Source organism: Xiphophorus couchianus, chromosome 5 (genome assembly GCF_001444195.1).
Source record: "Xiphophorus couchianus chromosome 5, X_couchianus-1.0, whole genome shotgun sequence".
Taxonomy (NCBI): Eukaryota; Metazoa; Chordata; class Actinopteri; order Cyprinodontiformes; family Poeciliidae; genus Xiphophorus; species Xiphophorus couchianus.
The window spans coordinates 19,036,097-19,048,427 of record NC_040232.1 but is presented as its reverse complement, the minus strand read 5'-3'; the positions used below and the strand labels follow the sequence as shown (position 1 = coordinate 19,048,427).

General features: G+C 36.4%; 1 protein-coding gene across 1 annotated transcript; it reads right to left on the bottom strand.

Moving 5' to 3' along the window:
- Positions 1-649: 649 nt before the first annotated feature.
- vwa11 (von Willebrand factor A domain containing 11) lies at positions 650-11,808 on the bottom strand (the record flags this gene model as incomplete). Its single annotated transcript, XM_028018648.1, has 18 exons — positions 650-2,120; positions 3,049-3,208; positions 3,566-3,699; positions 4,273-4,544; positions 4,727-4,819; positions 4,936-5,088; positions 5,193-5,322; positions 5,406-5,579; positions 5,678-5,794; positions 6,234-6,346; positions 6,434-6,603; positions 7,147-7,333; positions 7,778-7,906; positions 8,174-8,267; positions 8,548-8,692; positions 8,788-8,924; positions 10,459-10,648; positions 11,741-11,808. Coding segments are annotated over 18 exons (2,844 nt in total), but the record flags the coding sequence as incomplete, so codon positions are not given.
- Between the last annotated feature and the right edge of the window lie 523 nt (positions 11,809-12,331).

Here is a 12,331-nt window from a genome sequence, read left to right as displayed (position 1 = left end):
AAGAATACAAAACTAGGTAGATTTCAAAAATCCAACCACTTAATCTGACTATCGAATACCTCTGAGGTTTGCCATTGTTTTTTTAAGGGGTGAGTATTTGGCATTCAGTTTCCAGGTGAACAAAAATGTTTAATGTTTATAACCCCTTCGAAGAAAAGCTATGAGTCTTAAGTTCTTTTGTTTGCTACTCTTCAAATATTACAAAACCCAACAAGCAATGCATCGCAACCTTTGTGAGGTAAAAAGGAGTTACTCTCAAGCTCCCTTTAATCACATATGAAGAAGAGCTTTACTTGCAACTACTGCAGTGTTCTTTTCAAAGGTCAATTGACTATTTTACGTCACGTCAAAAAGTAGTCCATACTTTTAGCACTGTAAATGACAAGGCAACTGAATCATCTTATGTGGTGTTATTTAGTTAAAGGATGTAAACTCTACAACATCAGTAAAACGTGTATGAATAAAACATCAAGCACAGTAATTGGAAAAAATATATATTATAGCAATAAATTTGTTGAGGTGTCTTTTTGCTGTCTCAGGGCTTGTCCTGCTGAGAAAGCTAGTACAGACACTGAAATAAACCCGAAAAAGAATGTTACAAGAACAATACCTGTAGTTTAGTCTGCAATAAACACTCAAAAAACAGAAATAGTGAAATGTTCCATTTTATTTGGTAATACATCAGTTATGTGATGCCTTAATCTTTGGTGATGTGTGCTGTAGTTTACTTGTATATATAATGTACAAGACATGGCATCTAATTCTCATGAACAGGTCAAACATTTTTGAAGAAGTTATTTGTTCACTCATCTAAATGGACACAAAAGTGTCCTAAGGGGCTTCCTCTGTGAAGCAGGGTTAAAGAGTCACTTTTTAATCATGCATTCATTTTACTGCATTGGTAATATTTAGTAGTGATCCAGATATCTAGTACTTGACTCTTAAGCATTAAAGACCAAGTTGCAGCGTTGTATTTAATTCTGCTTAGTAGCAATGACCTAACTTATTCAGCCTGCAAGTCATTGTTGGTGCTATTGCAGCACCAACAAGGTGTGTAATGAATGTCATCACAATAGTGAAAAGCAAATAGTTTTAAGTTAACAAACTGTGTATTGACTATTTGTCCCTAAAACTTAATTCCAAAATTGAAAAAATTCAAATCTCAAAAGTGATCAAAGCAAAATGAAATAAACTCAAACAGTCAATACTGTGCATCATGGGTTCTGGTTTACCCCATCCAAACAAAAGGTCAAAACAGTCAAAATGCAGCTCTTTATTTACTTTTATTCAGTTTTTTGGCTAAAAACAAGTTACAGGCTTCGGATAAACCTAACCTAACTCCTGCACCTGTTCTCACTGATAAAACTGACTAACTGACTGATGACAGACAGGTAAAAAACCATAAGACCACCCATATGCCTCTAGACTCATCTAAACTCTACGTATTTATACTGTGAAACACACCCACTTCCCAAACTGAAATCAAGTAACTTATTAAGTGAATTACTAACCAACAACTTATTTAGAACAACAAAATAAACATTCTAATTATAAATCGACTACAAAACAAAAAATAAACTAAATAATCTACATTCTAAACTTTAACTGAAAATAATGGAGAAATAGCTCCTACAAACTGTAAAATATTTAATAAGAGGCAATAGCGTAAGTAGGCTTTTTTTTCAAAACAAAATAATTTACAAGATATACTGAACATTTATCATGATATCTTGTAAACTTCTTTAAGGCCTTACCACAAAAATAGAAGCCAAAAGGCAAAGCCATAGTGGCAACGACAGAGTTGTAGTAGGAAAACTGTGTGAACGAATGATCGAGTGGTAGCATTTGCCCACATTGCCAGCCTTATCTACAGCTACAATCTGGACGATCTGAGAACAGCAGGAGGCGCTGTAGTACGCTTGGACGACAGAAGCATTCAGAGTGGTGTGTGTCAAATTCCCATTGCCTTGAATCAAGGAAATGCTTTGAATCCGAGTGCCATTTTGATCAGTGAAGTTGGCAGAGAGCTCCCACTGGAAAGGTCCACATTTTGAGACATCATGAGGGCAATTTGCCACTATGGTCGTCACTTCACACTTTGGTGGAATAAAATCTGTGATCTGTGTAAAATGCAGAAAGAAAGGTGACTATTACAGACAGTGATTCTTCATCATGTCCACAAAGCCCTAATAAAGCTGGGTTTTTATGATTAATCACTTTACTTTGGAAAAAAATGCCACAGTGACAGTCTTAATCTTGGATTTAAAACGGCAAAGGTCAGTGATTGGTCCAGAGGAATCAAAGCCAATAGGAGGAACTCTATTCTAAAATGGACTAGCAGCCGGTGGAGGGAGGTCATAACGAGATGTGCTCGCTTCTGGGAGTAGCAGTTCAAGACTTGGATCAATTGAAATTTTAACACTGTTGCATGGCCTTTTAAGAACTGAAGTGACCTTTCAAATCAGTATGGTATTCTAAAAAAATATCACTTTTTGGTTAGGTTTAAAAGTCTATTTCTAGAGCTAATGGAAATGTTTGGTGCATTTGGTAATCCATTTAATGTAAGAGCAAAACTCAAGACAAACCAATGTGACCTAAAAGTGTTTCAATTCAATATTTTATAATGAAAAGTTCCCCAACATAAAATTTACTATAGGATGTGAAGAAAGTCCCTCCAAACGCAGGAGATCCATGGGCATCTTTCTCTGGCTATTTAAGGTTTACCAGTGCTCGTCTTTATTTAGCAAAGATAAAATGTTGAAAATTGGACTTTTTGGCCTATAGTTCTGTCCAAATTTGATCTAAGCTTTGACTTTGAAAATCATGTTTGCTTTGATCAGCCCAAAGCAACTTTTGACCTAATGACATGAGTTGTCATTTTTAATGTGGATGTCTTTTCATTTTTTTCTTATAAACCACATTTTCAATTTGTATGAAAGTTTTAGACAAGTGTTCTTTGCAGATGTTATTTGTACATAAATTAGAATAAAATCCTGTTTTGTTCTACCATGTTTTCTTGGAGAGCCTAATGAGAATATGTCATCTTACCTTATTGACAACAGACAGTCTCAGAACAGCGTAATTGGAATCAATGCCATTTGATGATTTGGCTTCAATAGTCAGAGTGACATCAGTGCCTGATTCTGTGCCAGCAGTTGGTGTAATAGTCAGTGTAGCATTAGCATATTCTCCACTTAACAAACTGAGTCTGTCAATAGATGTAAAAATTAGTTTTAAAATTATGTTGAAAGAATTTGTGAACTTCAGTGTTAAGAAAGATCATTTATCATAACATGAATATACTCCAACTAAAAAGACAATTTGCATTATCATTATTATCATTTTTACAGTTATCAATTAAATTCTTAGTTTTTTAACTTGTATATTGTCTATTTTGCAATATGTAGGCCAAATTGTGCTGCTCATTAGTTCAGTAGATTCCTATAAGTCTTACATAGATGCTTGATGTCACATTAGAAATGTTTTCCTCTCACCCCAATCCTATAATGTCAGTTTTATACAGGAACATTTTGGAAAGAAACCATATAAAACAGATTTTTCTCACGTTTTGGGGTATGACATAGGAAAGTCTCTGTCATTTCGGGCGCTGATGGTGTATGCACCCCCTTCACTTTGGGTCATCACACTGAAGGGAAGTTTAAAAGTTTCCCCTGGCTCAACACTGCTTTCCACTGCAGCCTTGAGAAAGAAGAATCACGGCACATTGTTAGGGAGGACCAGTTTCTATCTTTTCACACCAAAATATATTTTAATGTTCTTACATACAATTCTAGGCACAGAGAGTATGATTATTCAATTATGAAAACCTGGAATACTACATATAATCAGGACGATGCATTTCTGCAGTTCAGTGTCAAGTCTTAGCTGACACTGAACTGGCAATGGCTTCCAGACATTGCTAACCTGCAAATCGTTTTTAAAGGTCTTCTGTTGTCCTCAGAATGTTCACTTGCCTATGTTTTTTGTTTTGTTTTTCTTTTGTAAATTGCAGAATCTGCTGCCATAGTTAAACATATGTAGGCGTATTGAGCAGAAAATGGGCACAAAAAAAAAGTGTAAATGACCTCGTGTAGCCTTTTGCATGATCACTTTGAAACACTAAAAAGTTGATTTGCTTGCTCAAGGCAACGTTTTAAGATGTAGATTATTGAAACTTTCACACATAATTTTAATCTGAATACTCTCCATTTTATTGATGTCATCAGTCAAACGTGTATTTGGAAGATGTGATGAGATACTGCAAGAACAGACCTGGATATTAACTTTGGAGACGGACATTTGGGTGGTAGACTGTCTCTGAAATTTGCTGTTAGACACTGTGTCTGTTCCTTTCAGAATGAGCACAAACTCCCGCTGAGGAACAGCAACAACCGTGACCAGGATCTCTCCATTCCCCATGTCAGTCATTGTGCCATTGGTTACAACCTCTGGACCAGACATTGTTACCAAGCCAACCTCTTCGATAGTTGTTGAAGTTGGACCTTTTCTTCCTATTACTGAGAGCACCAGGGTAGCAGGCTGATCTGTTTTTTATTTGAAAAGAAATTTGTTTTAGTTTTGTTTTACTTTTTTATTATTATTTCCCACAACATAAGATAGAGATTACAAATTTCTCTCATGAAGAGCTCTAAACTTGAATAAATACATTTTAATATTTCACTTTAGAATACTGTACATACAAAAAATACAGAACCGTGCTGTGTACCTGCTCGTGGACGTCCACTGAGTACTGCATAGCCTGAGTGAGGTCCTGTGAACTTTTCGACAAAGTCATAGATAAAGGTAATTGTGCTCTGGCCTGGGAACAAACAAACAAAAAAAATTAGGATAAATTCAAAATACATCCGATGCTACTGGTGCATTAACTTTATTTAGAGGTAACAAAAAAAGATGAACAAATATATGGTATCTTACCTGTGACTTTGAGTGTGTATGGCTGACTGGATTTGATGTTGATCTGCCAGGTTCCTGACTGCTTGTCAGCATACAGACGGATTCTCCTGAGGTTACCCACTGTGTGGATGGTTCCCAGTTTACCCTTGGCTTCAGTGTCAGTCTGGGAAACACCTATAAATGTGAAACATGCAACATTAGTCAGCGTGGTTACTCTCAGAGAACAGACAGGCATTCTGTCGGTTTTATCTGAAATTTTCTTTAAAACTATGAGTTACCAGCAGGATTGGTCAATGTGAAAGTTAGTGATGTTCCTGTGATGTAGATAGTGATGTTTTTCAGAGATTCATCCAACACAAAAGGGAAAGTCTCCTGCTCTGCAACAGTAGCTTGCTGAAGAACTGTTACCTGCCAGAAGGATGGATAATTCAACTCATGGTTCTTTAAACCAATTCAATCACTTCCAGACTAATACATGTAAATAATCCTACCAGAGCAGAAGTTGAGGTGTCAAGGATAATATCTGTAGCCTGAGGGAGTTGGGCCTTGGACACCTGGATAGCCTGGCCTCCAGATGCCAAAGCCAAGTCTTTATAGTCACTGAAGGAGGAACTTGTTAGAGACCGCCGCCGCCTGCTGCTTGCGTCTGTCATAAAGAAAGAGACCTATGGAAAAGAGATCATGGAAAGATTAGAACCTCCATCTCCCTAATTGTGTAGACTTGCTATGCTTACATCATCGTTTAGTGCTTTTTGATGTTTACCGTTGATTTGGTGCTCCTCATGAGAGCAATGATTGTGTCTTTCAGTTCAATGTCTTTGGCTATAGCATCAGTGAAAACATAGATGTTGGATGAGGAAGGGGCTCCAGTGAGAGCCAGCTGAAAGAATGAAATGTTCAAAGTGACGATTCACAGTTACTTTTAATGCTTCCTATAGGAGTGCACCGATTGCAGTTTTCTGGCTGATCGCTGATTACCAATCTTTAAAAAGTCTAACCTTCTGATTCCGATTTTGGCCGATACCAATAAAATGTTGCTAAAATTAGCAAATGTGCAGACATGACCTGGTGGGCCGGTCTGTCAGTCAAGCCTCTCTCACGGGAGAGCAGAAGAGGATGGTGGCTGATTTTTGCTGAGGTAGATCAACTCGGAGGATAAGATTGGCTCTTCAGATGTAAGTATCAGCCTATCACCGATCTCCCAAAATTAAGGAAATCGGTGCCAATAAATCAGCTGGCCAATAAATCAGCTGGCCAATAAATTGGTGCACTGCTAGTTTCCAGTTGAAATTGTAAAACATCACAATCAGTTCATGTACCTGAAGTCCTGATAGACACATCTCTGGTGTGTCTCCACCACCTGCTGCTTTGAGCTTGGAGATTTCTCCTTTCATTTTCTCAGCATCAGTTGTCCTGATCATAGGCCCAAACTCTACAAATACACGCATAATTGAGCGAAGCACAGAGACTAACCTTTAAGCATCTGCATTTAGGATTAGTAAGGTAAACTTGTTCATACCTGGGTCATTAAAGGGCACGAGGATGTACTCAGATGGTTCATCTTGTGTTCCCTTTTTGCTGTCAATGATTTTATACATGACCGTTCTAGCTGCTTCAATATCATCAGACATGCTGCCGGTGGTGTCAATGACAAAGCACACCACAGATGAACGAGCAATCCCCATCATTCTATGAGAAAAGGCAAGCATATTTTTTAATTGCAAAATTTACTTTTAGGCAGTTTGTGCGCTGACATACCATAGTAACCACCTGCCTAATGTGTTCATTCACCATTTGCTGCCAAAACATCTCTAACCAGTCAAGGCATGGGTTCCACTAGAGCCCAGAAAGGGAGCTGTGATATCAGGCTCCAAGTTGTTAATAGGCAATCCTCTATGTTCTCCAAATCTGAAGGTGAAGCCTCTATGTATTGGACTTGTCTGTACAGTCAAACTCAGATGTTTGGTTGGCTTGAAAGTACTTAGATTGGAAGTCAACTTTCAAGCTTCCCAAAGCATTTTCAAGCTGTATTTACTCATCTTGAAGAATGGACCACACGGCCCATCAATGTCCCTTGGCTGCCCATGGCTCTGAATTTTTGCCTGGGTTCTGACATACCCCACTGACTAATAGGTAGGATTAAGTGTTACTTACTTCCTCAGTCAGTGATTCTAAGGTTGTGTCTGTTTAGTGTATTATATATATATTTTTTGTCTTTAAATCTTGTCATACCTCAAAAAGTTATGATTGCCTGAAGCCAAACGAATGTCTTCTAACAGTTGGAGGCTGGCAGCTACTGCTGCATTTACAGCAGCATCATGAAATTCCTTATTGTCAGAGCGGCGCTCGTCTTTGCTGATGCCTCCTCGAGGAACTGTGTTGCTGGTGAGATCAGATTCACCTCCATGGCTACATTTGCCTGAAACAAGACAGGAGGAAGAAGATAAACTGGGTCTTAATGGACACCTATCTGTGGAGTATTAAAATAACTTTTAAACATTAATAGTGTCTTAAAGAATTTAGATACAATTTGGTTTGGAGAAAAGACTGCATGCTAGTTTTTCATGCTAAGTAATAGAAAGTATTTGAAGAAAGGAATAAAATTATGTGCTGCCTACAAGATTTTGTCAAAATGCATTCCTCTTTTTTTGCAGGACCATGTCAAAAAGGACAACATTTAGACTTCTCCAGTAAGATTTTGCATGGTTGCATTCAGACAGAGTACTTAACAGTGGACAATAGATGTTCCACATATTGCTGGAGTTACTTAACAGCAAACTTTAAGAATTTTTTAACTTCCTTACTACTCTGGGACTGGATGATTGTGTTGTTTTAGATTTGTTGTAAATATGAGATAATATACCTTTAGGTTTCTGAGAAGAAAAGATTCCCATGTAGCCTGATGTGAGTTTCTTCTCATTCAGGATGTTGGAGAGAATCTGATTAGGACATTTTCTATTGGCACAGTCGCTGCAGGTCGAAGTGTTCACATCTGCACAAAAGAAGAAAAAGAGATGGAAGTGGAATTTCACAATTTTTAAATTAAATTTTGTCAGGTGAATAACTGTAAAAACACTTGCTAATTTATTTCATTGGCTAAATTTTGAAGACTTCCTAAGCCATAAGTACGCAATCTTTGCACTTTGGACACCCAAGTGTTTTTCAGGAAAATATGACTCAAGTTGTCCTCTTTAAGACACTTCACCCCACCCACAGAAAATGTCCTTCTTTATGGAAAGCTGTATTTCAACACTTTTACCTGCCAGGTTTTCTAGAGGCAGGTCTGGTCTTAAGAGGTTGACATATGGTTTGGTGTATCCCAGTTCCACCCAGTTACTGTGGCTGTAGAAATCCTGAGAATCAACAGAAACATTCATGCCTTGAAAAATCAGTTAGCTCATAAAAAAGTGCAACGGCCACCTCTGCATCTTATTTACACTCACAGTATAGCATCCTTTTTAACTATCTATAAGGCTTTTAAACCCTTTTCCTCTAGTTTTTTATACGATACATATGAAACAATTGAAAAAAAGTACTATAAACAATAGACATACAGTATATGTACTAGCTTGTCTTTTGTTATCATTTTGAGCTATTTATTTTTAAGATTTTGTGTCATTTGACCCCTCTCACCTGTATTGTGTGCAGGACTCTGCCCAATGTTTCCCTGGCAGCTTTGAAGTTCTCCTTCCGAATGTTAGCCTTGATGGCCGCTACGCCTTCAGTGATTAGTCCACGTCCCTCTAAGAAAGCTTCGGAGTTGAAGTGATGTGGTGGACTGAAGTTTGGAGAAATTTTCAATGCAAAACATTTTACTGGATGCGTACATTTTAATTCAAACTTCTTTCCACAGTATTTTTCTTCCCACTTTACCTGTTTACAAAGTCACGGTCCACCAGGCTGTTCTGGGTGTAGATCTCCCAAAGAGCTGAGTGGAACTTGGCACCGGAGACATCTCCTGGTGCGGTGGGACCCAGACAGGCCTGGACTAACTCTCCTGGAGAAGAACCCTAAAGTTCAGAAGGAGAAGTCAAAAGATAATAATTAAGAAAGTGAAAAAAACAACACAAGAAGTTAAATGGTCATTTCTCCCCTTCTTCATTGCAAAATTTCATTGAATGTAACTCATCAACATTACATGTTGAGTTATAATGCAATGCTATTTGCATTGTAGTTAGTCATGATATGAGTTAGGTTTCTCTTTGGTGTCAAATGTGAGGTAATATTCTGAGAAGTCATAAAATGTGACAAAACAGTTTTAACTGTTGTGACTGAAATAAACGTTGAATATTTGTATAACGCTTTATGCTGTGTTACTTGTGGCTATGATTGAGGGAAATATGTTCCTGAACAATTGTGAAGGACACATACACATTTACCTGAATCTTTCTTTTTCAAGATGATTATCAGTCAAGAGCTTACGGAGTGCTAGTTTGAAACAGGTAGTGGGTATCTTGATTTTGTCTTTACCGAGTCAGGCACAAATATTGTATCCATCCTCTAAGTGCTCAGTGGGATTTTAAGAATCTTTTCAAGTCTAAACTGTGATGTGCAATGAAACAGCCAAAGATCTCAGAGATAGAAGTGGAGATTTTTATCAAAGCAGAGAAAAGGGTATTTGTTGTTTTCGTGACTAGAATCAACAGTGGTGGGGGGAAAATAGGGAAAATGATAAAGTGTGCATGTTTAAAGTGAAGGATAAATTAATACAAAGATGTTAAAGAAAATAACACAAACAAGAGAACTGTGACTAAACTAAAATAAGGTTATTTTATTGAGTCACATAAGAGAAAAATAGAACGACTCTTTGATGAATTTGAATATCACAAACAACCTTAATTTACTTAAGAAATTCAGTCCAAATAATGAAACATACTATATACAGGTATTCAGGATTAAAACATAAAGTTTTGATTTGATATTTAAAGTTTTGAGAAATTGAATTTTGGGTTTGGGTGATTATTAATAAAGATAAATAGTTAAAATATCTTAGTATCCAATACATTATATAAGCTTAGCTTTTTGATGTATTGAAACAATGAAAATGATTATTGCAGTGTTTGCTGGTTTAATAAACAGTCTTTTAAAACCAAAGCAGCACATGAGCTAATTTCATAGAAGCTCTCTAATGCTCTTTTTGAAAATACATTAGCAAAACCTTCCTATCAGAACAATGAGTGTTACTAAGATTATTGAGAAGAAAAAAAAGAGATTAGAAATTGTTTATATACTCTTGCATTAGTTTTTATATTATGAACTAAGAGTTAAAATGCTGCTTGTACACTTCTGATATGTTGTTATCAACATATCAGAAGTTATGTTGATAACTTCTGATATGTTATCATATCAGAAGTTCTTTATAATTTGGGTAAATATAAAGAACAGAATAAAGCAAAATGTGAAGGGGTGTGTGCGGGTGTGTACGCATGTTCTCTTATTTTTACTGTCCATAAATTGGACAGTAAAATGTGATGTCAGAGTCCAGTTTCTACATGTTGACCAAGAGTTTTAGTGTTATTGCATGTGCTTTTTCTTTCTTCCTACCGTAGGTTTGAACTCATGACCGGCTGCATCAGCCACCGCCTGGCACGTCTCTGCAACCTTTTGCAGCAGGGCTGTCCCAGTAATGCTGACATGAGTGGATGTCCCTCCCCCGATTGGAACAAAAGCCAAGGCAGGGGACATCAGACTCAAAGTCAGCAAGGCTGCACCCAGCAGTGAAGTCATGATGACTCTAGAGAGATAAATAGAAACCAGTTCATTATTAAATATGACAGGAGTACGCCTGAATTTTGTAAGTCTGAATAATATTTCCTCATGTTGAATCTAGAGAAAGTAATATTTTTCAGAAAAGTAAATGCAACAATTCAATATAATTATGTAAGAAACTGTGACAGGAAAAATAAGCAAGATAATAGATCTATATTCATGAATACTAGATATATAGGCCTGTCTCAATAACACATATTGCTTAATGACAATTTTGTCCCAGAATTTATTGCAATAAACGATATTGTTTATTGGAGACCATTTTCAAGTAATATATTGGTAATGACATTATAATGCAAGAACACATTCTCAAATATCAATAAACTTTAAATTCTAATGAACATTTAACACTGGAAGACATTTTAGATATCCAAAATAAACAAAACAACAGAAAAAGCAAATAAAATTAATTATGAAGTCTCTGTAAAAGCCTGTTTTACAGAGCTAGTTGAGACCAATGCATTAGACTTAAGGCTTTTGTCTGCAAGAGAAAAGAGGAAAACAATAAACAATGCAAATGGAAATTATTGAGCTTGTTTTAATTTGTCATGCAATTAATTGATTTATTGCTTATTGTGACAGGCCATCTATATAATTTATTTCCACAACACTCATAGCTGTTCAGTTCAGAGATGTGAGATAAAAAAGAGACAGATACAGAAAATCATTCAACCAGTTTCAGCTCGCAACCAACCTGGTATCCTGGTCCTTCGTTTATTTTATCCTGTATTAGTTACTAATAAGGGTCTCAGTAAACATGAACATGGTTGAATAGGAAAAACGTTACACAGGTAAAGTGATTAGAATTATTCTAAATAGACATGAAAAACAAATATTCATACCTTAAAGTGAAAAAAGTTATAGGAATCAAAAGTAAATTAGATGCTGTTCCTGCAAACTTATGACTTAGATGAAGGCAAATTATACACTCTAAAATATTATACACTCTAAAATTTCACATTAATAAAATAACTTTGGTTATTAGTATTATTGAGAAAAAGCAAGAGGCTATTAAAAGACATATATTATTACAGAATCAATCAATTTTAGCTCATACCTGAATAATTTCCAACACCAATGACCCAAGTTTCCTCCCTCCCCCTCTGTAAAGCAGAGTTTCACTTTTCACAGCTTTATATACACAGAATTTTGCAATAACTGGGTGGAGAGTGGCTCATACCTACATGACAAAAGTCAGACTTAACAGGAAGCTTGGAAAACAAGATAAGAAAATTACGTCAATCAGTTTTCTCCTCCCTGACTTATTCCAACGTGCATTTTAGAAAAAGGTACAAGTACCCAGTAAAAGGGAGTGGAGCATGATTAACGGTTTGTAAAATAATGAAATATGTGCCAGAACTTTCAATTCAATTAAAATCAAAAAAAGATTATTCAGAGGAGAGAATTGGTGACATCTGCTGTTCATTTTGTGGTACTTTAATAGTTTACAATACACTCCTGTTGATATAACCATCACTGCTCCCTACAGTTACATGTCTTTACATTCATACTGGCATTTACACAATCTATGATGTTCTCACTTGTTTTTAAATAACATTTCTACTGTTCTTGTTCATCTGATTTTCTGCACTGGTGCAGAAGCAGATGATCATCAGTCCCTGTTGTTAATAACTCAAATAACCCAAAA